General features: G+C 35.5%; 3 protein-coding genes and 1 long non-coding RNA gene across 4 annotated transcripts; 2 read left to right on the top strand and 2 right to left on the bottom strand.

The window, feature by feature from the left end:
* The first annotated feature begins 1,042 nt into the window (after positions 1-1,042).
* Positions 1,043-2,092, top strand: LOC125195372 (uncharacterized). Its single transcript, XM_048093530.1, has one exon. The coding sequence runs from the start codon at positions 1,043-1,045 to the stop codon at positions 2,090-2,092; it is 1,050 nt and encodes a 349-aa protein (XP_047949487.1).
* Positions 2,093-3,879: 1,787 nt separating this feature from the next.
* On the bottom strand, positions 3,880-6,380 carry LOC148929414 (uncharacterized). The gene is made up of 3 exons (XM_089056051.1): positions 6,187-6,380; positions 5,659-5,780; positions 3,880-5,567 (listed from the first exon to the last, which is right to left on the bottom strand). Exon 3 carries the CDS (start codon positions 5,509-5,511, stop codon positions 4,075-4,077), a length of 1,437 nt encoding a protein of 478 aa, XP_088912177.1. The 5' UTR covers positions 5,512-5,567; positions 5,659-5,780; positions 6,187-6,380; the 3' UTR covers positions 3,880-4,074.
* A 2,384-nt stretch (positions 6,381-8,764) lies between these two features.
* On the bottom strand, positions 8,765-14,790 carry LOC148929413 (holliday junction resolvase). The gene is made up of 7 exons (XM_089069873.1): positions 14,678-14,790; positions 14,090-14,182; positions 13,402-13,536; positions 13,199-13,288; positions 11,867-12,016; positions 9,964-11,540; positions 8,765-9,835 (listed from the first exon to the last, which is right to left on the bottom strand). Exons 1-7 carry the CDS (start codon positions 14,738-14,740, stop codon positions 8,938-8,940), a joined length of 3,006 nt encoding a protein of 1,001 aa, XP_088925999.1. The 5' UTR covers positions 14,741-14,790; the 3' UTR covers positions 8,765-8,937.
* A 6,070-nt stretch (positions 14,791-20,860) lies between these two features.
* LOC148929412 (uncharacterized) lies at positions 20,861-21,312 on the top strand. Its single transcript, XR_016137691.1, has 2 exons — positions 20,861-20,956; positions 21,063-21,312. It is a non-coding gene; the product is annotated as an uncharacterized LOC148929412 (long non-coding RNA).
* Positions 21,313-22,893: the final 1,581 nt, after the last annotated feature.

The raw sequence follows: 22,893 nt of genomic DNA, 5'->3' as shown, positions 1-22,893 counted from the left end.
CTAAGGAGGAAGATTCGAGGTCCCAGCACCCGACCGCGTCATGTTCCGCTATGCAGAAGAGGCGGTTGTGGTGGGTGGAGTAAACGGGTTGGGTGTAGGAGCCTTGGCCGCAGACGGGGAGCCAGGTGGCGCTGGTGTGGGCGGGGAAGCAGACCGCGATGCAGAATCTGGGGCCGTACACCATGATCGCGCGGCAGTCGTGGGCGGTGGGAGGGGAGGATAGGATGATCATGTGGGGCCAAATGATGGAGGAATATGGGCGCAAGGCGTGGATGTCGGGAAGCTTTATGTGACGGCCGGTGATGGGATCGGAAAGGAAAGTTTGTCGATTGTCTCTGTTGTATAATGCCACCCAGCCGTGGGAGTATCCCACATGTTTCACCTCGCCTTGTGCCCACGGAGGCGGCGGTGCTTCCTTCTTGATGCTCACCACTTTCATCTCTGGAAGGCTGTAAAACTTACTATACAACGCCTCCGAGGATGACGACGACGGTAGCATCAGCCAAGGGGATGATATTTTCCCAATGCTGCTGGTGCTCATCGTCCTACCGCCGCCCTCCATTCCACGGAATATAAATTGGAAGATTGAGGACCCCATTCTCATTTCTAACTAAACCTAACCACCTCAGTCGCACTCTTTATTGTATTTTCATGACTTGTGGGATAAGACAACAATTAATTGCTTACTATGACTACGAGAGATTAATTTCAATTGAAGATTCAACCTAATCTCAATCTATCTTGTGCTACAAATCACTATATATTGAGTAACACAAATGAAATTATATATAAGACAACAATTAATTACTCCTAATTACTAGTACTATAATAATTATGTGAGAGATTAATCTCAATTCAAGATTCATCGTGATCTCTATCTTGTGCTACAAGTCACTATATATTGAGTAAGGAATAATAGTATAAGTAAAGATGCCCTAGCTAACTCTATAATCATTAATCAAAAATGAAAATGATGATATTAGGAGCAGCCGCAGCCAGATTACATTGGTGTAGGATGATGAGCACCACCACCACCAAAACCATGAGTAATCCTAATCCATGGCTGATGCTGAGACCCACATTCGACAGAAGCCGCGGCGGCATGGTGTACAACTTCTACAACCTAGAGGACAATGAGGTGGTGCGGATCAACAAGTACGGCCCGGGACCGGATCCTCCGGAGCACCCGGACGACGAAGCCGAGGTGGTGGGATCCTCCCACGGCTGGCTAGCCTTAAAGAACCACCGCAACAACGAGCTGTTCCTCTCGAACCCCATGACCCACCGCCACATCAAGCTCCCACCCATCGACTCCCTCCCCAACCCCGAGTTCAACCTGGACAACTGCAGCCGCTCAGCAAACGTGTCAAAACTAATCCTCTCCGCCTCCCCCGACGACGCCGACTGCCGCGCCATGGTGGCGTTCGGCTGGAGCGGCAGGCTGGCCTTCTGCCGCCCCGGGCACAGCCGCGACTGGGCCCCCATCGGCCAGCTATTCATGGAGCGGGAGCGAGAGGGAAAATGGTACGACTACAAGTACGCTAGGTCATACGATGATTTCGTGTTTTCAAGCAAAAGCAATGTCTTCACTTGCTTGACCAGCTCCAACATCCACACCAGGGGATTGGAGGACTGGGACCTCACAAGCATCGATTCTCCCAAAATAGATTGGATTCGGAGACAGGGTGACGAAAAAGAAGAAAACAATGACGATAACGAAGAAATGAAGCAGAAGCAGCACCTGGTGTATGCGGAGCAGACGGGTGAGCTCTTCATCGTGAATCGTCTCATCCAAGAAGGTACAACTCGAAGATGTGATGTGTATAGAATTGAAAAGGAGAAGGGGGGGTGGACCAACATTAGGCCATGTTCGTTGCAGGGTATAGCGTTGTTTGTCGGAACCAACCACTCCTTCGCCGTCTCCGCGCCCCATATCATGCCCAATTCTATTTACTACGCTGACGGTGACGATGTCGGAATATACGATTGCGATGACGAGACTTTCTCAAATTGCTATTATCCTGATGATGCTGATCAAGCCTTAGACGATACTGATGATACACCTATTTGGTTTACTCCCATGCTTACTTGATTCATTTTTCGAATATTTTGAATAAAGAAATTTTGGTATTATATTACTGATCCTATTTAGAATTTTTGCTATACTTACAAGTTTCATCATTTTAATTAAGAATAAAAAATAAGAGAAATTATAGTTGCCCTATTACTTTCATTTATAAGGATTGAATAAAAGAAAACATATTAATGAAGAGACCTATTAAAATGACAATGAAAGACAAGGACCTAATATAAAATAAAAAAAAGTAGAAGCGTGAGGATTTGAGGATGATTATCATCCTCAAATTAACAACATAATATCATCATCATTTCTGGAGCATTTTATTAAAGTTAATAAAAGTAAGTTTCAAGTATTATGCGTGTTACATGTTTTTTTTTTATATAGAAATCATTATAGTAGTAGTAGTTATTAAATTTGTTTATATTAAATTTTTTTTTGTTAATGTGTCAGATTTCATAGAGTCAAAGTGGTGAAAAAATGCTGTACTTTAGAACAAGTTTTAGGGTTTGCACGACTTGAAATTCTCCCCTAACTAGGGTAATTGTGGGAATTTCTGCTTTATTTTATTCCACCAAATGTGGAGGTTTGCGCTTCCTATATCAATCCATAGATTTTGCTTTTTTATTTAATTACAAAATTATTGAGGAGTATATAAATAAAGATGCCCAATAATTTTGGCATTTTTCTGAATTGTTCCATAATATTTCAATAGGTTTATTTGTGCTCCAAGTCAGTGAGTCACTGTATATATGAGTAAAGTTAATTAATGATTCGTTAAAGTTAATTAATGATTCGCTTTTTTATTCGTTAAAGAAAAACAAGCTTATAATTTAGCACTGAATCCCAATTAATATTAATTTAACTCAGCACATTCAGTACTATAAGATAAATTGAATCAAATATCCCCAATTGATCAATTGGATATAAGATTCAGGTAAAATCCCAAATTAAATATAGGATCAAAGATCAATTAAAATGAATATATCAAATTAATCTAATATTTGATTGAGTGGGGAATAGTTCATATATTAAATAGTGACAATACAGAAACTAGATGTAAACAACTAACCATTAACATTACTCTGTTACTTAAGATCCAAAATATATAACTTCAATTCTTCCATTTCATCAAATGAGTATAAATGCTTCATGCTAGCCAAGAAGCATTCGGCATCCATCCTTGATTGCATTGTCTGAGGAATTTCTGTACTTACGAACAATAACAATCAAGAACTTCACAGTTTTCATGTCAGTTTCGGACAGGCTTACCTGGCTAAACATAATCAAATAAAGACAGGAGCACCATAAACAGAACTTGCTCTTGGTGAGACATCTTCGAAGCTCTCCAGGAAGTCATAATATTCAGTCACAATTCTCTGTTTGGCAATGCTTCTTTTCTTTTCTGAAAGCAAATTCAGGGGAGGCCATCTAGCATAACCTTCAAGCCGCTCTGTAGCAGTTCGATTTCATTAGGGAATTTCCTTTTCTCGGTATGCTGTTTCTCATTTTCGACGTCCATCATACCACATAATGTCACCTACAAATTTCCTTGAGCACTTGAGCAATGTGATCTGATCAGACTAGCTTGTATTTTTGGACATGCCTTATCCTTCTCCACAACTGCCTGCAAAAGAAAAGACAGGGCAGCCAATTCTCTGTTTGGCAATGCTTCTGTTCTTTTCTTTTCTGAAAGCAAATTCAGGGGAAAACATGTTGAGATGTGCAGGCTGTCAAATATGCTACAATTGTACAGATAAGTCTTTGGCAAAGATGTATGAGGAAGCAGGGACAAAATCAGGTTCATAATAGTAATACTACTCCATTTATATTCATTTTTGTTGCTACCCAGAGAAACTACACCTTTCCTTGACAACAAAAACCAAAGAAAATAGGGAAGGTGCTTGCTCGCTAATGAGATACTCCTAACAATTAAGATGATAAAGCAGAACACTAAGAAACAGATTTACTACTACTAAGTACTACTACGGAATTGACTAATTTGGGGTGAGCCACATGGGTGGAGCAATCCTGGTGGAAGTGGTGGATATCTGAGACTCACAGGGATAATCGATGGAAGATATTTTGCCATCCACGTAACTATAGATTCCAGCATCGTCCTTTCTTCCGCCTTGGCTAATGTAATTCACACCATCCGGGGTGAAATAAATGGAATCGGGGCTCAAGTTGAAGTCCGCCGCGGGCAGGGCAAACGAGTGGTTGCCTCCGACAAACATTGCCAAACCATCCAGTGAAGCCTCCATGCACCTCATTTCACCTTGTTTGCAATCAAATTCGTACGCGTGGAAACGAATGGTTTTGTGCGAGTAACGGATTGAACCACCATTCTCTTCCTCCTCCTCTGCCTCTGCCTCTTCCTTTTCCTTTTCCTCCTCCTCTGCCTCTTCCTCTTCCTCTTCATCTTCATTTTCCCCTTCCTCTTCATCTTCATCTACCCCTTCCTCTTCATCTTCAGAGATATCTCCATTTCTTTTCTTGGTAACGTAGATATCAAGCAGCGCTTGATCAACCATATAGTGCGACCAGTTCTGCAATCGCGGGCAAGTGGTGTAAGAATCAAGGAACAGGCATTTCCGGTCGTCTTGCTTGGTTCCACATGATGTGCAGAATTGCACCTTGAGGTTTCCACAAAATTTGCAAAAGGACGCTGTGTCATCAATCCAATCCTCATCCTCCCCGCCCTCTTCCGTGACGACACGGATCACAAGAAACAGGCGCTGGGAGTGCTCATCGATCACCAGATAGCGGGGGCAGTGGTAGTGCTCGTCCTCATACCCGTGACTCGTATACATTCGGGTATTCCAAAGAGGCGACCGCGGACGATGGAGGTCCCAGCACTCCAGCTCCAAGAACGAGTCCGCCTGATTGGTCACGCAGAAGAGGCGGCTCTGGCGGGCGGAGTAGCCGATCACGTGGTATTCGCCTTGGCCGCACACGGGGACCCAGCTGCTGCTGGTGTGGGCGGGGGAGCAGACCGCAATGCCGGAGGAAGGGGCGTGGCGCATGATCGCGCGGCAGTCGCGGGCGTCGGGAGAGGAGGAGAGGATGATGTTGATGGGGCGAGTGCCGAAGGGTGAGGGTGGCTGTGCGGGAAAGGCGTGATCAATGTCGGGAAGCTTTATGTGGCAACCGGTGAGGGGATTGAAGAGGAAAGCCTGACGGTTGTCCTCATTGAATGAGGCCACCCAGCCGTGGGAACATCCCACATGTTTCACCCGCCCGCCTTGTGCCCACGCCGGCGCCGCCGCTGCCTTGTCGATGCTCACCACTTTCTTCTCTGCCAGGCTGTACAACTTTTTATACCCGACTTCGTAGGATGACGGTAGTATCAGGCAAGGGGATGATAATTTCTCAGTGTTGCTCATCATCTTCATCCCACAGAATATAGAAGATTGGAGGATTGAGGAGGCCATTCTCGATTGTAAACCCTTGTGAACTAGAATGTGCGTGAGATTTCCCAATTATAAATCTGCAATAAGCAGAGAAGTGTCAAATTTGATAAAATTACAAACGATAACAGTTCAAATCAAGAGAAATGAAGAGAAATCATGAGAAGAAACCTGAAGTAGGAGACGAGCCGGCGTTTTAAACACCGTCTGATGTTGAGCCGTTTTAACTCGGTTGAGCCGTCCGGTTTGGCCGGAAACCGGAAATCGGTTCAGCCGGTACACTTAATTTGAATCTGCTGTGTTAGCTCACATAATCCATCTCACACATGTGCCACCTCCAATGATGATTCGATGGATGGCCAACGTGGAAAGCTTGCAGTATCTGTTCCAGATCATCACATCAAAATGGATAGAATTGACGATGCCAACTCATCTCTGAAAACCAACAATATTTTGCTGCAATCTTGTTAATAATATTCTGTATATATATCCCTTAGTTAGTTAGCATCTTTGTCTTTTAGTGATTGATAATATCTAGATCCTTCCTATGCTATGTATATATAGCTAATTATGTAGTCCTTGTAGACTATCTTTTTTGATGTGATGATCTGGAACAGATACTGCAAGCTTTCCACGTTGGCCATCCATCGAATCATCATTGGAGGTGGCACATGTGTGAGATGGATTATGTGAGCTAACATGCTGCAATATGTCACCGCGCTCTCTCGTCCCCCCGGCGCAGCTGCTCCATCGCCAAATCCGACGCCAGCCCCGCCAGTCTGCTTAATCGCCGCCGGCGAACCCCTTGATTTGGCAGCAAAAGAAGCTAGAATAGTGCTTCAATGGTGAAATCAGTAAAAGAGTAGAGAGAGAAATTGATGTGAACTGTGAAGGGAAATTATCAAGTATACCGTGTGAATTGAATTACGTAAAATTGGGAATAGAAAAAGTAACTCATCAAGTAAAAAGTTTTTGATAGCTGTGCACATTTATTATCTGCATTTTTAGTTTTATATTCAATCTGCAAATACTTTTGTAATTCATTTTTTTAATAACTGAAATTCTTTAAATATTCAGATTTAGATAATATTGACATACTACAATCTTTTTTTAAAAATATTTTTTTATTTATTTACAAAATATATTTTAATCTTATTTACAAAACATGGCAATATGTGAAAAATACTTGAAATGCATTTGTGCCCCAAATTTTTCATTTTTGATATCTATAAGGCTATTTTTTATTTTTTATTCACATATTTTATTATATGTATTTAATAATATATAATATATATGTTTATTATATATTCTGGTTCAATCAGTGGTTCGACCAATGAACCGGTTGAACCAGTGAACCAGTAACGACGCCGGTTCGTTTGCCGGTCCGATTTTTAAAACATTGACAAACTCTTGAATCGATGAATTCTAAACCTTGACCGTTCAACGCGAAGGCGGTTTAGGCGGGAAGTGAAAAATGAAAAGCTTTCTGGAAATCCTAGTAACTTTTACGGTACTCAATATATAACTGGGCTTTAGATTTATTCAAAAACCCAATTATTTTTATAAAGCAGTTGGCCCAATTATATTTCTGGATTATTAATAATTAGAGACACAGATATTGAAATACTTCCAAATTTCTATCCATTACTTCTGATTACATGAAATTCTTCTCAACAAATTTCTCAAAGACAAAAGCAAAGTGCTTCTTTTTTCAAACAAAATTGATATAAGTGGAAGTGGTTGTCCCATATGGTTAAGCTACAAGCACAAATTAAATATATACGAGTGTATTAGTGGAAGTCATGCAAGAATTTGAGAACCACCGCGTTTTGTGCTTTCATTGTTTAGACTTCGTCGACTGCATTGGGAGGTTGTACTTTTTATAAGTAGATTCATATATTGGGTGAATTTGAGATGAAATTATTTGTGTAAAGTGTGAAATATGATTGTGGTGATAATCTTGTAATCCGATCGAGTGGTGAGAGAATGTAATTGTGTCGTGGTTAAGATTTCTACTACTGGAAGTTTAGTAAGACAATTAACTATTTTTAGGAGATAATATTATTATAGACATCGATGTGACATCATATTAATTCAACATAGGGTGAAACATGGTATGTGTCCCTGTCAAAGAACCAAAACCCCACCTCCGTCCAGAATGAATTTATGAATTTCATATACTGTATATGAATTATGAAGATAAATTTTGCAATTTTCATGGAAAATAATGGCAAACTCTTTATGTCCTTATACTTAAAAATAGATACGTCGAATAATAAATGTCACAATTTGCGGAAAACAGATGTCCACACGCTCTACGAATAAATAACAACTCAAAATATGAGATCCATATTCCTCTACTCTCATAATATACTCAAAACAATTTTTTTTGAAACCCCAAAGTGATTATTTTGGAACTACTACTATAAAAGTGATTACAGAAGGGAAGCTTACAAAGCCCCAAAACCAAGTTTTTATACATATAAATACTCATTATCATTAACAAACTAACTAAATCAGCTCATACAATCAGAATCAATAGTGCTTTCACATTACTTCACTAAACTTTTAATGGATCATTATTTGATGCATCTACAATGTGATTTGTTCTCTTGATCGAGCATGAGTCGATCTAATCTAAGAGTTATCAGGTTGGCAATGGCATGCTTTAAGTATTTAAGTATGATCATAGTGTCAAATTCTTTAATTGATGGTCTAATTTACTTTTTGAAATGGGAGCACTATTGAGGTAGTTGCAGATAATTACTACTACTAGGCAAGGGTTGGTGCTAACTTCAGTACTTCAGTAAATTACACTCTGCAATGAATGTCACGCTTCTAACCTACGCAAAATTTTAACATAGTTTTAGAAAGTAATACTACTATAAATCTTTCACAATAAGATGAAAACGCCATCAATGGTGTAATTTCAGAAAGCATTGAAGGAGTATATACCAAACAAAGGTCAAAGAACGCATGAGCACTGACCTTGGGGAGCAAATATTTCAACCACTGTGTATTCTTGAGTCATATCAGTGTCACTCTTAAACCAAATGATTATGAGTATTTATTTATTTATCTGTGGCCTAGAATACTAATAAAACTATTGTCGCCAGCAATTTAATTTGCTACCATACACTTCAGTACTGTTGTTTGCTAGTAGTATTTTCAAATTTTATGATGTGAAATTTTCACTACTGTGCTTAGATGGATATTCAAACTAGTTTATGTTAAACGGGGACACTAGAAAAAAGGATAAAGAAAATATATAACCAGCTAAAGAACATAACATACTATAAGATTTTCTTCCTCATTTTTCAAGACGAAATGATAATAAATCAGAATGCGAAACAGTTATAAACATAACATATGAAGGTGTAATATACCTGTCTAAAGACAAGCGCTTCTTGGCTCCGCAACATCGAATTTTCGTGTTCAGACTACAGACTCTCAGCTACTATCAGCAAGTTTAGCTAAGTGTGCTACCACATCTTCAAGACAGCTGAAATGACTCAAAAACTTTTCACGAGCTTCACTTGAGTCTGGTTGATTCTGTTGCCAATCGGAAAGGCCATCTAGCATAATCTTCAAGCCGCTCTGTAGCAGTTCAACTCCTCTTGAGATTTCATTAGGGAATTTCCTTTTCTTGCTAGGCTGTTTCTCATTGTCAATATCCATCATATCACATAATGTAACCACTGGAGCATATTTCACAGTGTCCCTACAAGTTTCCTTCAGCACTTGACCTTCTTTCACTAGCAATGCGATCTGATCGGGACTAGCTTGTATTGTTGGACATGCCATATCCTTCTCCAGAACTGCCTTCAACTCCGACATGAATCTATCTTGGTCAGTTTCACTTCCCCCCTGCAAATCAAAAGACAGGGCAGCATCTTGTGGCACAAACCTCCAGAGTTCATCACAGGAAGTGTGAGAAGCAAAATACCCAAATGCAGTGATAGCTAAGTGAACAAAAGCCCAGTGCCTCTCCCTGAGTAGCATTTGATATAGTTCACATGCAGCCGAACTTCTCGCGCTGTCATCACTGTCTGGTAATTTCATATGACCAAGGCCAGTCATGAAGCAAACTAGATTAGGTTTGCATAGGAAGAGTTGGCCATCTGAGTATGAAGGTCTCGAGATAAAGAGGTTCTGGAGCTCCAAAATAACTTCTTCCATTTCATCAAATGAGTATAAATGCTTCATGCTAGATATGATCCCTAGCAGTTCGCCAATAAGCATTCGGTATCCATCCTTGATTGCATTGTCTGAGGAAGTTATGTACTTACGAACAATAGCAATTAAGAACTTCACAGTCTTCATGTCAGTATCGGACAGGCTTACCTGGCTAAACATAATCAAACAAAGGCTTTCAGAATTATCTAAAATAAAGGGGGAAAAGGGGCACGAATAGGTAGGGTGTGCTCAAGAATGCTTTTGTAACATGTAGATTGAGTCTTAGTATAATATACTTACAGAGACTGCAAAGCAGCACGGAGAGCAAAGACAGGAGCACCATAAACAGAACTTTCTCTTGGTGAGGCATCTTCGAAGCTCTTCAGGAAGTCATAATAATCAGTCACAATTCTCTGTTTGGCAATGCTTCTTTTCTTTTCTGAAAGCAAATTCAGGGGAAAACCTTCCATGTGCAGACTTGCATGCACATTCAATACATGTTGAGATGTAGTACTTTCAAATATGCTATCGTAAACTTGATCGGCCAAGAATTCTGGTCCGTAAGTAACAATTGTACAGATAAGTCTTGCAGTTTTTCGCAGAGAGCTATGAGGAAGCAGTGCCGATTCTTGAGATGTTAGCATCAATAGTGAACATAGTTTATCGATGACATCGTTCACCATACTGCGCTCGGCATGCCTAAGGACAAAACACCAAAGTTCAGTGACAATATCCCAACACAGATGGTGAGGATGGAAAAGGTTTTCGCTGAGGAACGACTCTATTTCATCCCATGCCTGACTTGAAGAGACCACAATCATGAATGTCTTAAGTGCATGGAGTACAGCACAAACCATGGGTTGGTAAGCCAATTCATGGTTTTGGCTACTGTTTAAAGGAGTCTGCAAAACAAGAATGGAACAATAAACATCTTCATATACTAGTGTATCCAAAAGCCATCCAAGCTTTCTGGCAATGCCAATTCTGATGTCATCTTCGAGATCAGGAGCACACAAGACAATACTAAGAAATAAGGCAACTCGGCCCAGAAAGAAAACCCTTTCCTTGTTCAAGTCATTGGAACTTATGGCAAAGATCATATCTAACGAATTGTGGCAGCTGCTAATGCCCACAGTCACAGAACTCATGTCGCCGCTGTTACTAAACAGCCAGTCCAAAATTTGGAGCTTGTCTTCTTGCTTCACCAGAGCTGAATATAACAAAGTGTTGAGTAAGTGCAAGGATGTCGGCTCCAAAATTTCTGCCAGTACTTCGCTTGTGGATTTCAACCTTTCCACCATGCTGAGTGCAATTCTGAAGGTTAATATCATAACAACCAACATTGCTATCTCCTTGTACACCAAGAAGGCTTGGCTTTGGTATTGTGAAACAATTCTTACTGCGTTTATTAGATAAAACTTGACTGGAAGGAAACTCCTTTTGGCCTCTGCCACAGAGACTTCTTCCTTTGTAGAAGATGACCAAGTGTCAGCAGCACATCTCAATGATTCACTGGCCAATGAAATCAGGTTCATAATAATATCTGTTATATTCACCTTTGTTGCTAAAGAACCCCTACCAAACTGAAGCAGAGAAACTACACCTTTCCATGACATGTTAAGTAGACTCACAAGACTGCCTCCATCGCTAGCTGCTGCAGTGCCCAACTCACACAACTTTTTAATTGTGCAATTGGTTACATGAACAACATGGTCACCATTTTCAGTCACTTTACAGTCTCTTAAACTTTCATTTTCAGTTTTTGCACGGTAAATATCCCAGTTCACACCATTGCAGTATACCTTGCATAACCGAGTTGCAGCGTCTACAGTCATCTGTGCTGCCTTCAGTAGCTCTGGACCTAGAACGTTAATCCTCTGTAGAGCAACATAGAAGTGCAAAAATAATAAAGATCAGATGTTACTGCAATATATGCATGAAGACTCAATCTAAAAAGTGAAATATGCATAATGAATGCTATGGCTGCAAACTTATTTGTGCCTCGGATGAAACAAGAAAGATGGGTAAACGAGAAGTAAATTCTACCAACGTAATCCTTGAAGAGAACTGCTAACAAAGAATTCCAAAAGGCTGTTGAACAATTAGAATGTACTGGATTTGGTATTGTGTAACGAAGGTCCTACTTTACTTAAAAAAGGATCAACACATCTTGCAGAAGATAATAGTCAAATTCACTTGTTACCTTTATTTCTGATACCAAGTCTTTCATCAGAGTGAACTGTTCTGAAATAAAGTTTTCTAGGCTGCCCACCAACTCTCTATTAACGGAAATAGGATATCTTGCCACAGCTGAATAAATAGCAGCAGAATAGCCAAGTAAATCCAGAATTAACTGAAAAGAAGTTGAAAGATGTCAAAAACAGTTGGATGAGTTGATGAGTTGGGTGAAAATGCACTTGTCATCAAAATTAATGTAATACAGAAATAATAACAGAAAAAACAGAAATAATAACAGAAAAAATAAAAGGGGCCAACAGAATGTTGAAAAGTTGTAATTAAAGAAGCAAGGAGAAAAGGTCCAAAAAACCAACTGAAAATTTCATTTAGGCTTTCAGAACTGTTCTGCAATAAAGTTTTCTAGGCTGCCCACCAACTCTCTATTAACGGAAATAGGATATCTTGCCACAGCTGAATAAATAGCAGCAGAATAGCCAAGTAAATCCAGAATTAACTGAAAAGAAGTTGAAAGATGTCAAAAACAGTTGGATGAGTTGATGAGTTGGGTGAAAATGCACTTGTCATCAAAATTAATGTAATACAGAAATAATAACAGAAAAAATAAAAGGGGCCAACAGAATGTTGAAAAGTTGTAATTAAAGAAGCAAGGAGAAAAGGTCCAAAAAACCAACTGAAAATTTCATTTAGGCTTTCAGACCTTTGGATGCTTGAAAACTATCCTTCTGCAAAAAATAATGCATCTAGTACATATGCAACTTAGCAGAAACTACTTTGATAGGATATGTGTAAGTGCATGATCTCCAATCAAGAGGTACAGCCTACATGTGGAAACAAAGAATACATGTTCCAACAACCATGCCTTATTCTTGCATCATCCAAGTACTTTTATAGATAACACTGACATGGGTCAAAATCAACCTCAGACAAAGTCCAATCCAGATGGAACAGAATTTAAAATGAATTTCCCAATTCATGTTGGAAATACTTGCATGATTTGAAATGTGTTTGTAACTGGTGTGATGTTAAAGAGAGATGACTGACCAAGACATGGATGGATTGGAGATATTGATGCAGAAATCATAAACCAATAACAGTCTATCTCTATTGACTCTAGTCCAAGATCTAGTAACGCCAAAATCTGTGTGGAGTTTCACACATTTCAAGTTCAAGAGGTGAAAAAACTGCATTTAATGGTAGATCAGATATCACTTTTATTTATCCTAGCTTGTCTACCTTACAAGAACAATTCAATTAGAGAGAACTTGTCCTTAGGGACTGCATATTCAGATTCGGACATATAATAATAGGCAGCAATAATATTAAATCAAGCAGTTACCTGATAGAAGAAACTAGAATGCTCTTCTTCTGGGGAGTCTTCCAAAGACATAAGAGTCATTTGTAAATGCTTTCTACACCAGACATTTGCCTAAAAATGAAGATACGACAATTATTGCATATCATTTATCCGCCAGACATTGCTACTCTTGGAATTTTCTGATAGTTCAATATACTATTTCTGCAGGGAAATTAAGTGCTTACTTTTGATCCTAGAGCCAGAAATTGTATCAGGCACCCTGAGATGTCTGTCTCAAAGTATTTCGCAGCCACTTGTAAAATAGTTTTATTCAAGGTGCACTGAGATATATCCAGACAAGTATAGTCTTCCCAATATATCTAAATTGTTGAGGCATAACTAAGACCAGCTCCAATAAACAGTGAACTAGAATCAACAGATGAACTACTTTATTTAAAACTGAAGTGGAATATATAAGTGTTTGAAACAGACGTATTATAGTTTCCTTAATTCCAATATGGCCCACCACAATCCAGAGACAGAAATAGTTCTACACTAAGATGATATGAAAAGAATAATTTACTAGATTCCTGATTAACATCTAATAGTTGCCAATGTATGAAGCTATATGTAATGCATTAGCAATGAGGTGATCCTCCACCAAATGTGTTTAGTTCCCTAAAATACGAGCATAACCAGAAATTTTAGTAATCAAGTCAAGTAACTTCGACCATTTTCCTTACTGAGGCAATGGCACTTTTGAAGGCTGTCAAAATAGAAGACTAAGACATATAATCTTGATTGCATGGAAATGGGAACTGCGTTTCTACTCCATGCATCAAATGAATAGGTAAATCTATGAGGCTATGACTTAGAAGTAAAGTGAAAAGGCTAAACAATGAAATCAAATTGGTGCCTGAATGATTAGGATACTGTTAGGGCATCAATGAGAGAATTAACGGAAGACTTTTCGTTGACATCTATATCCTCCAATTCCTGGAGCAATCGTACTCGATCCTCAACAACCTGCATATGCGTTCAACTTTTCAAGTATCGTGAAGCTGATCCACAGATACAATTAAATAAATGAAATACAAATTGCCCCATTCCGACACTTCAACATTCAGCCAACTATTCAATTAAGTTAAACTAGGGCATGTTACCTCAATTTACAATGTTAATATAAACCTCAAAGCGTAAAAATAGTTTTAGCACTGTAATATCCTACTCTATGAGATAACTACAACAGCCAACTCACCAAGGCAAATGAACAAGGTACTGCATATTTCGAACGAAGTAAAAACAAAACTCTCCAGCAAGATATAAAAATAAATCTCGAATTCAACAAATGTAAACATAATCAAGCAATATCAAACCGACTTTAAGAAAACTCACCCACAAGGCACTGTAATCTCCGTAACGAAATGCGAAATTAACAAATGTAAATAAATAAAAAAATCGTTCATAAGATCTGAAAATAGAATGAACTGTGGTTTGGTGCGTAATTGGTAAGAAGCTCACCTCGGAAGCTTTGATGGCTTCAAGCAGGTCCTGTGATTTTGTGCTTGAAGTCGAGTTCTTCATTTTTGCTGCGCCTGTCACTTCCTCTCTAAACCGCAGCTTCACTTCCTCTTTTTGTATTTTAACCCTTTGTTAGTATTTATTTTCAATTTTAATTTTCGCGCCATTTCTTATATTTATTAATTGGATTATAAAATGATAAAAGAAGTGGAAATTAGCGAGTTCGACTAGGGCGGGGGAAAAATACCGAAATACAGGCCTTATCGTATCGAAAAAATATCGAAAATACCGAATTTTAGGTATACCGTGACTTTCGGTACGGTATGATACCTTACCGAAAGATTTCGGTAAGGTAACGGTATGAATTTTCATATACCGCGGTATACCGCGGCATACCGAAATTTGGTATATACCGTAAATTAAGGTATATACCGTAAACTAAGGTATATACCACAAACATATAAATACAATTATATAAAAAATATATTTTATATATTTTTAAATTATAAAATCTATTGTGAAATATAAATATATTTATGAATAAATTATATTTAATTTATTTTTAAAATTATAAAATATAAATAATATTATAAAAACTCTAATTTTCTATTTTAATTGAGGTTGAAAGTCAGGTATACTGTAAAAGTAAGGTATACCGAACTTTGGTACGATATACCGAAAATGAGGTACGGTATCGGTATGAAAATTTGTCATACCGAAAATAAGGTATACCGAAAACTTTGGTAAGGTAAAGGTATGACTTTTTCGCATACCGTATTTACGATGAGATATACGGAATGGAGGTTTCGGTAAGGCATACCGTACCTACCCACCCCTAGGTGCGACTGCGACTGCGACATCAGGCACGCCAACAAGAAATTCTTTAATTTTATACTCAAAAAATACATATACTATATATGTTTCCAAACTCGTATTTTGTCTCCTTCAAATTTAAATGCACATTATAAAACATACAATCTACAATTCTACATCTTCACCAAAATTAGGATAGAAAAAATACTGAAATATAGGACACTTTACACTTATCATACGAAAAAAATATTGATGATAACAAAGTTCGATAACTACCAAAGTAGAACTGGCTAAAATAAAATGTTACTCCATATATTATTATGTTTTCTATGTCCTATAAAAGTATATCTAATAGATATGGCACGAGAATTAAAATAAAATTAGTAAAATAAGAGAGACAAAAAGAATAGGTATGTTAAAGTAGGAGAGACGGAGAGAATGAAAGTTAAAATAGTGTTAGTAGTTAAATTACTACTAAAACTTTTCAAAAATAAAATGCACTTATTTTTACGGAATGAATAAAAATAGAAAATTTACGTATTTACATGGGATAAAGGTTGTACTGATTGGTCGTCAATACATGTATAAAAATATCCAAGCATTCTGCATTGTAGGATAAGAAGTGGCCAGATTAATAAATGTATGGGGTAACTGCTTTTAAAGTCACAAACGTTCCATGAATTTCGGTTTTTTCCACGAACTTTAAAAAGTTCGTGTAATGTCAAGAACTTTATTGTCGGTTGTCATTTTCTCATGTCAGGTTTTCCGGTCTGATTCAAACTATTCGTTTTTTATTAATACAATGTCCAAATTCTTTTATCTTACTTTCGTTATCTTCGCCTTTGAAATAGCTTCGCGTGGGTACCTTGTACGCCTCAATCGGAACTCGGATGAAGAAGTTATGGCCATTATGATAGTACAAGGTCACACAAAGGTCGCAACCTTCATCAAATGGTCATAACTTCTTCATCCGAGTTCCGATTGAGGCGTACAAGGTACCCACGCGAAGTTATTTCAAAGACGAAGATAACGATAGTAAGATAAAAGAATTTGGACATTGTCTTAATAGGAAACGAACAGTTTGAATCAGACTGGAAAACCTGACATGGGAAAATGACAACCGATAATAAAGTTCGTGGCTTTACAAGAACTTTTTAAAGTTCGTGGGAAAAACCGGAATTCATGAAAAAGTTGGTGACTTTGAAAACAGCTACCCCTAAATGTATTTTACTCGGTCTCATTGCATAAGTAAAATATTATGAATTTCGCGACCTAAACAGGCAAAAGATGTAGTGTATAGTATATTAAGTATCATAATCTTAGAGTAATGAATGACACTAGTGCGAAACAATACTTAATATTATGAGTAGCGAGATAGAGTTATTCTTGCTGATTACTCCCTCCGTTTTATAATAAGAGTTTTATTTTGTCATTTCGTTCCATCCCACAATAAGAGTCTTATTTTACTTTTATTATACGTAATTCCCACATTCCACCAACTTATTTCACTCATATTTTATTATAAAATTAATTTATATAAGTTAGACTCATAATTTACTAACTTATTCAGCTCACTTTTCTTTACATTTCTTAATATTCGTGGCATAACTAAATAGGACTCCTAATTCGGGATGGAGGGAGTACTAAACACTAACAAAAATCTTATTGATTGTTATCATGAAGTACTACTCCATGTAAAATTGAGTTTACAACATTAATTATAGTACTTATTACTTTGATTTGTCATACGCGATGATTTTTCTTAATTAAAAGAATCGTGGCATCTTGGGTAATAATAATTAATGTCTTGTTGTGCTACGATTGTTATTGCATTGAATCATGTCGTGATAGAAGACGAGTTGAGTATTTCACCTCTAGGTAGGGCTGGCAAATCGTGCGTGTTGTGTCGTTATCGTGTCGACACGATAACGACACAACACTATAACAACAAACACGAACACGACCTGTTAAGAAAACTCCAAACACGAACACAAACACGACCCGCTATCCTCAGACACGAACACGACACGAACCCATTAACAACATGAACCACTTCGGGTCAATACGACACGATAACAACACATATATGACACGACACAATAACGACACTATAATAATAATATTATAATCTATAAATATTATTTCTAATATTAAATTTTAAATTTAAATTTTAAAATTTTAAATATTTAAAATAAAATAATATGATTATTATTATAATATCTTAATATTATTTCTTAACGTGTAATACGAACACGACACGAAGTTTTCGTGTCATTATCGTGTTGACACGATAAGGACACGAACCCAATAAGCTTTGACACATACCCATTAATTTCGTGTGGATTCATGTCGTGTTATCATGCCGTGCCAAAAATTGTTAGCCCTACCTCTAGGTGTTTAAAAATGAATTTGTTATATGAAACTGGCCGAAATTTATTCCAATATAATAAATCATATTCTTGAACTATAATACTCTTAGAAAAAAAATGCAATTACTTAAATTATTAATGAATATTTAATTAAATTAAATATGAGAAATTTAATGATCTGATTATCCAGATTACTTGTATATATGGATTTGACTGAGAGTGTGCAATATAAATTTATGTGATCGTACATATTAATTTTCCACTAAACTGCAAATTAAACCGGGCTTAATTTAATTTTAACTAGTAGGTATCTTAGTAAGGAAAATTAAGCACAAGCTCCTTTGCACTCTAGCTTAGCCAAATAATATGTTATTTGAAAGAAAAATGTTTTGGAAAATAGGGTTAAAAGGGTAATTTAAGATTATATTTAATTTATAATTAAATTCATGTTATACTCCATAAATACTATTTTACCCTTTTAGTAATGAACGCTTGTCATGCTTTTAATTAAGGAATGTATGGCGGATCCAGAAAGCGATCATCGGGGGTCGAACTTATTACTAATAAATACTACCTTCATCTATCATCCTTTATTACGTGTCTCAATTTTCCATTTTGAAACGTTCCATATTAATTATACTATACTTTTTAATAATAAACCCCATGTTACTTTTATTGGACCAAGGATATCCATTAGTGGACATGATGACTATTTTTCATGTTGATTCGTAGCCACCTTAAAGGGTGGGATAATTGACTATAAATTATATTATACTGACTAACTTCACTCGTATTTTATTTTAAAACTAATATATAATGGGAGGACTCAACATTCCACTAACATTTTCTACTCACTTTTTTCTATATTTCTTATAATTTGTGCAGGTCAAAGTGAAACATATACTTCCTCCGTCCGTGAAATATTGTCCACATTTGACTTGTCCCGAGTTTAAAGAAATGTAAAGAAAAGTGAATAGAAAAAAACTAATGAATGTGGTTTCCACGTAGTTTATAATAAAATGTGATTGTAGTGGAAAGTAGATTTCATTTACCTAAAAAGATAAAAACAAAATGGATAATATTTTGCGGACGGATGTAAATGACAAAAAAGACAATATTTTACATGCGGAGGGAATATTAAAGGACAGTGAAAGTATAATATTAAAATATATTTATGGTAATTATTCATCTCGATTGAATATTATTAGGATTTGGAAACGAAATTTTAGATATAATAGTAGTTGATAGATTGCTAATGTCATTTACATTTTGTAATGTTAAAAATTTGGGCTCATTAGAGAATAGAGTAATGGACTAACTGTATATCCATGTATTATCAATACCTTTATTCCCAATTCCCAATTCGCATCAGTCTTCTTAATCTTCTCAGCCTTCATTCCGCAACTCAGGTCCTCATCTTCCTCCAATCTTCCTTGCCCAATCGTCTCCGATTATAATATATACAAATTCTCACTTTCTTCTTCTCCCATTATAAACATCCATCAACAAATTATTTCTTCTCCGATTTGCTTAATTCTAATTTTCTATAACAATAAAAAAATATTTACTATATTTTATCACCTACATATTACAATACACATTTGTTTAGTTCCATTTGCTTTGTTTCTTCCCAAATTAAAATTCTTTATGGAAATTAAAATTGCCTATTTGATCCATTCGGATCCCTCTGCAGCTTCTAGAGCAAATTTCAAAAATATTTTTTTCAAAACTTTAAATTTCTTGATTCTTAATTTTTAGAATGTTTTAATTGAACCCCAATAAAATAAATAATTGCATGTTCTTAACCCATCTATTTATACGTTATATAGTCCATAATTTCTCATGTTCTTTATAAAATATTAAAGTTCTTAGTTTGATCCACTATATTATAAAACAAATTAGAATTTAATATATGATGTGTTAATACTAATTGAGTTGAGAGTTTTGATTTAAGAATTTTATAATTATGATTTTAATTATTTAATTTTCTTGATTTCATTTTCTATAAATTCTTAACTTTTTGAACGTTACAGTAGAACCGAGATATATGATTTATTTATAAAATGGAGTTATTGGCTCAATGCGCTATAACATACATCAAATCAAAATCTGATATATTATTTATTAATACTAATTAAATTTGCGGTTTCAAGTTTAAGAACTTTATAATTTAATATTAACTTTTTATTTTTCAATATTAAATTCTTAATTTTGGAATGTTACTGCGAACCTCTATCAATTTGATATATGATACTTTTATATTGATAATAATTGAGTTCACATTTTCAATTATAACAATTTCATAACTTTGATTTAATTTTTTAATTGTGAATTATTTAATTCTTAATATTTTAAATAAGGAGAAAAATTGTACAACTTGTAAAATATACCAAATATGAAAAAGTATATAGTTACATTAATTAAGCATCACTTTAATTTACCATATTAATTAAAACTTTCTTTACATTAAAATCCTCTAAATTAGAATTATCCATAATTGCATTGTTAAGGATATATTAGTCAATATATAAATTATACTTATGGCAAAAAAAACATAAGGGTATTATGGCATGGAGAAATTATGTCTCTAAACACTATTCTATTTGAAATTAAAGGAAAATATTACGAGGATGGATATTTATGCGATAGATTTGTTTATTAATATTATTACTGTTATTATTATAATTGCGTGTTTTGTGTTTGTTTATTACTCCATCACCTAAGTCAAAGGAGACCGTCCCTTAGTTTTCGAAAAATTACTCAAAATAAAAACATTAATTACAATGCAGAAAATCCAAGTGCATGTAGTATCAATTATCATAGCCGTTTTCTATCAAAGGCAAATGCAATTAAATGTGAATATCCGATTGCATGTATAAAATTGTTGTTTTCTATAAAAGGCAAATGCAATTAAATGTTACTACAAATTACACGTATCTCTCTCTATACTATAAATGTGGTAATACATTGAAATTGTGTTTTATACCATCACATACTATCATTCGAAATTGAGCAGAAATGGAGAACGCAACCCCCAATTTCACCACTAAGAAGTTTGCAACTCTCTTTGTGCTAACATTTTTGCTGATATCCCTCGGTAAATATGTTAACCTATCTATTTCTTAAAACATATTATTTGGTTAAAAATGTTAGTCAGATGTGATGATCGTTATTTTATTTTAAGAAAATTGTTTGATTTGCAGAATGTGGGGTGATAGAAGGTCAAGGAATTCAGTGCCAAGGAAAATGTGAAGATATCTCTGATTGCGATGGGTTTTGCCAGAGGTCAGGGTTTGCATCTGGAAAGTGTTATCCACCACTTTATCAATATTGTTGTTGCTCTTCTTGATTCATATATTCTACGGAGTATATTATTGTAATCAAGTCAAGGTGACTATATGGAGATGCGGATGGGTTTATTAATGAAAATAATACACCTTGAGAAGTTAAGAATTGAATTGACCACATTTGAAATTAATAGCTAATAAATTAGCAATTCCAAATTAAAATCAAATCTTAACCATTCATATTTAGTGGTTGAAATAATGTTAAGTTGATTATATTTTAAATTAAAACGAATTACTTTCCCTCTCCTCACAATCATCTTAAAACTCTAAAACACGTAACTATATCTATTTAAATTATTTCTTCGTAAAAAATATATCAAATTAAAGGTAATTTTGTAAGGATTCTAACGAGATCCTAATTGCAAATGTTCTGAAGATGATCGGATGAAGAAATTTTATTCAGTAATTTTTATTTCAATTTTCGTATATGTTGATAAACAGATTTTATATCAATAAATGCATCAAACAATTTTAATATAATGCATGTACAATATTAATAAAACTGTATTGATATTTTCGGTTACTTGCGTAGAGATTCTCACGTCACCGTGTTATGTTTGTAATACATTATGTTGATATAAAAAAGTCGTGGAAATTATTATGTTATAATAGATTGACTATTTTACCCTTTTGTTTATATTTTATTTACTATTTATTGAAATTCATGAGTTTCTCAATCCACTCATTTTAAGATTTAATGATGTGGGATTAGTCTTAGTTGTGGATTGAATAATATATGCATTTTAACGTAACCAGGGATATGGATTGATTCAAAATCTACCATCTTCTATATAAAGACTGATTTATTTCATTATTTATTTAGTGGTACTATCATAATTAAAAAATGTAAATGAAAGTGAGTGCGAAAAGATAGTGGAATGCGAGACTCATTTTTATATATTAGTAGTTTTATAGTAATAGAATGTGAGTGTAATGAACTAGTGGAATATAGAGTCAATCCACCATTTATAGTAAAGTGAACTAGGACTCTTAATGATGGACGGACTAAAATAGTAAACTGGGACTCATAATGGCAGATAAAGAGAGTATTAATTTTATAGTTAAAAAATGAGTCAATGGAAAATAGAGTTCATTTACTAAAAGTAAGTAAAAATTATATAAAAATATTAACTATTTAATTTCCAAAATAGCAACACTTAAAAGCTAGAGAAGGCATATATATCATGTATATATATGCATTGTAAGTTTGTAACTATGAGTCTCATTATCGAAAAATCCATTCTTAAAGACTGAACTAGAGACAAAATTAGGATCATCCATTTTCTTAATCTTGTGGTTAGAACTAATTTACAATTAATTCAATATTTTATTCAATTAACTTTTTTTTTATTTTTTACTCCCTCCGTCCCGGATTAGAAGTCACTTATTGTTGTGACTCAGATTTTAAGAAAGAGTTGAAGTGTGTAATAAATGAAGTGAGATGGTGGAGTGTTTAATAAATGAAGTGAGATGATTGAAGGTGGGTCCCTTTTGACTTTTTTATATTTTAATGTAGATAATGTCATTCTGATGTAATTTTGATGAATAATGTGGTAAAATTGTATGACCAAATAGGAAAAATTCTAAATGTAACTCTTAAACTGGGACGGACTTTTATGGCAAAAAGTGACTCTTAATCTGAGCGGAGTGAGTATTTTATTTTTATTTTTATTTTTTAATAAAAAGT

The sequence above is a fragment of the Salvia hispanica genome, chromosome 4 (genome assembly GCF_029641045.1).
Source record: "Salvia hispanica isolate PSC_SH4W2 chromosome 4, Shi_PSC_v1, whole genome shotgun sequence".
Taxonomy (NCBI): Eukaryota; Viridiplantae; Streptophyta; class Magnoliopsida; order Lamiales; family Lamiaceae; genus Salvia; species Salvia hispanica.
The sequence above is the reverse complement of the archived record's forward strand: the minus strand, read 5'-3'. Positions and strand labels throughout refer to the sequence as shown.

Excerpts from the sequence above, each read along its gene's own strand:
- LOC125195372 (XM_048093530.1), top strand. The coding sequence starts at position 1,043 with ATGAGTAATCCTAATCCATGGCTGATGCTGAGACCCACATTCGACAGA.
- LOC148929414 (XM_089056051.1), bottom strand. The coding sequence starts at position 5,511 with ATGGCCTCCTCAATCCTCCAATCTTCTATATTCTGTGGGATGAAGATG.
- LOC148929413 (XM_089069873.1), bottom strand. The coding sequence starts at position 14,740 with ATGAAGAACTCGACTTCAAGCACAAAATCACAGGACCTGCTTGAAGCC. Across the intron at positions 13,537-14,089 it reads CTCTCATTGATGCCCTAACA|ATATATTGGGAAGACTATAC; the intron begins GTATCCTAATCA and ends TCAACAATTTAG. Across the intron at positions 13,289-13,401 it reads TTCTGGCTCTAGGATCAAAA|GCAAATGTCTGGTGTAGAAA; the intron begins GTAAGCACTTAA and ends CTTCATTTTTAG.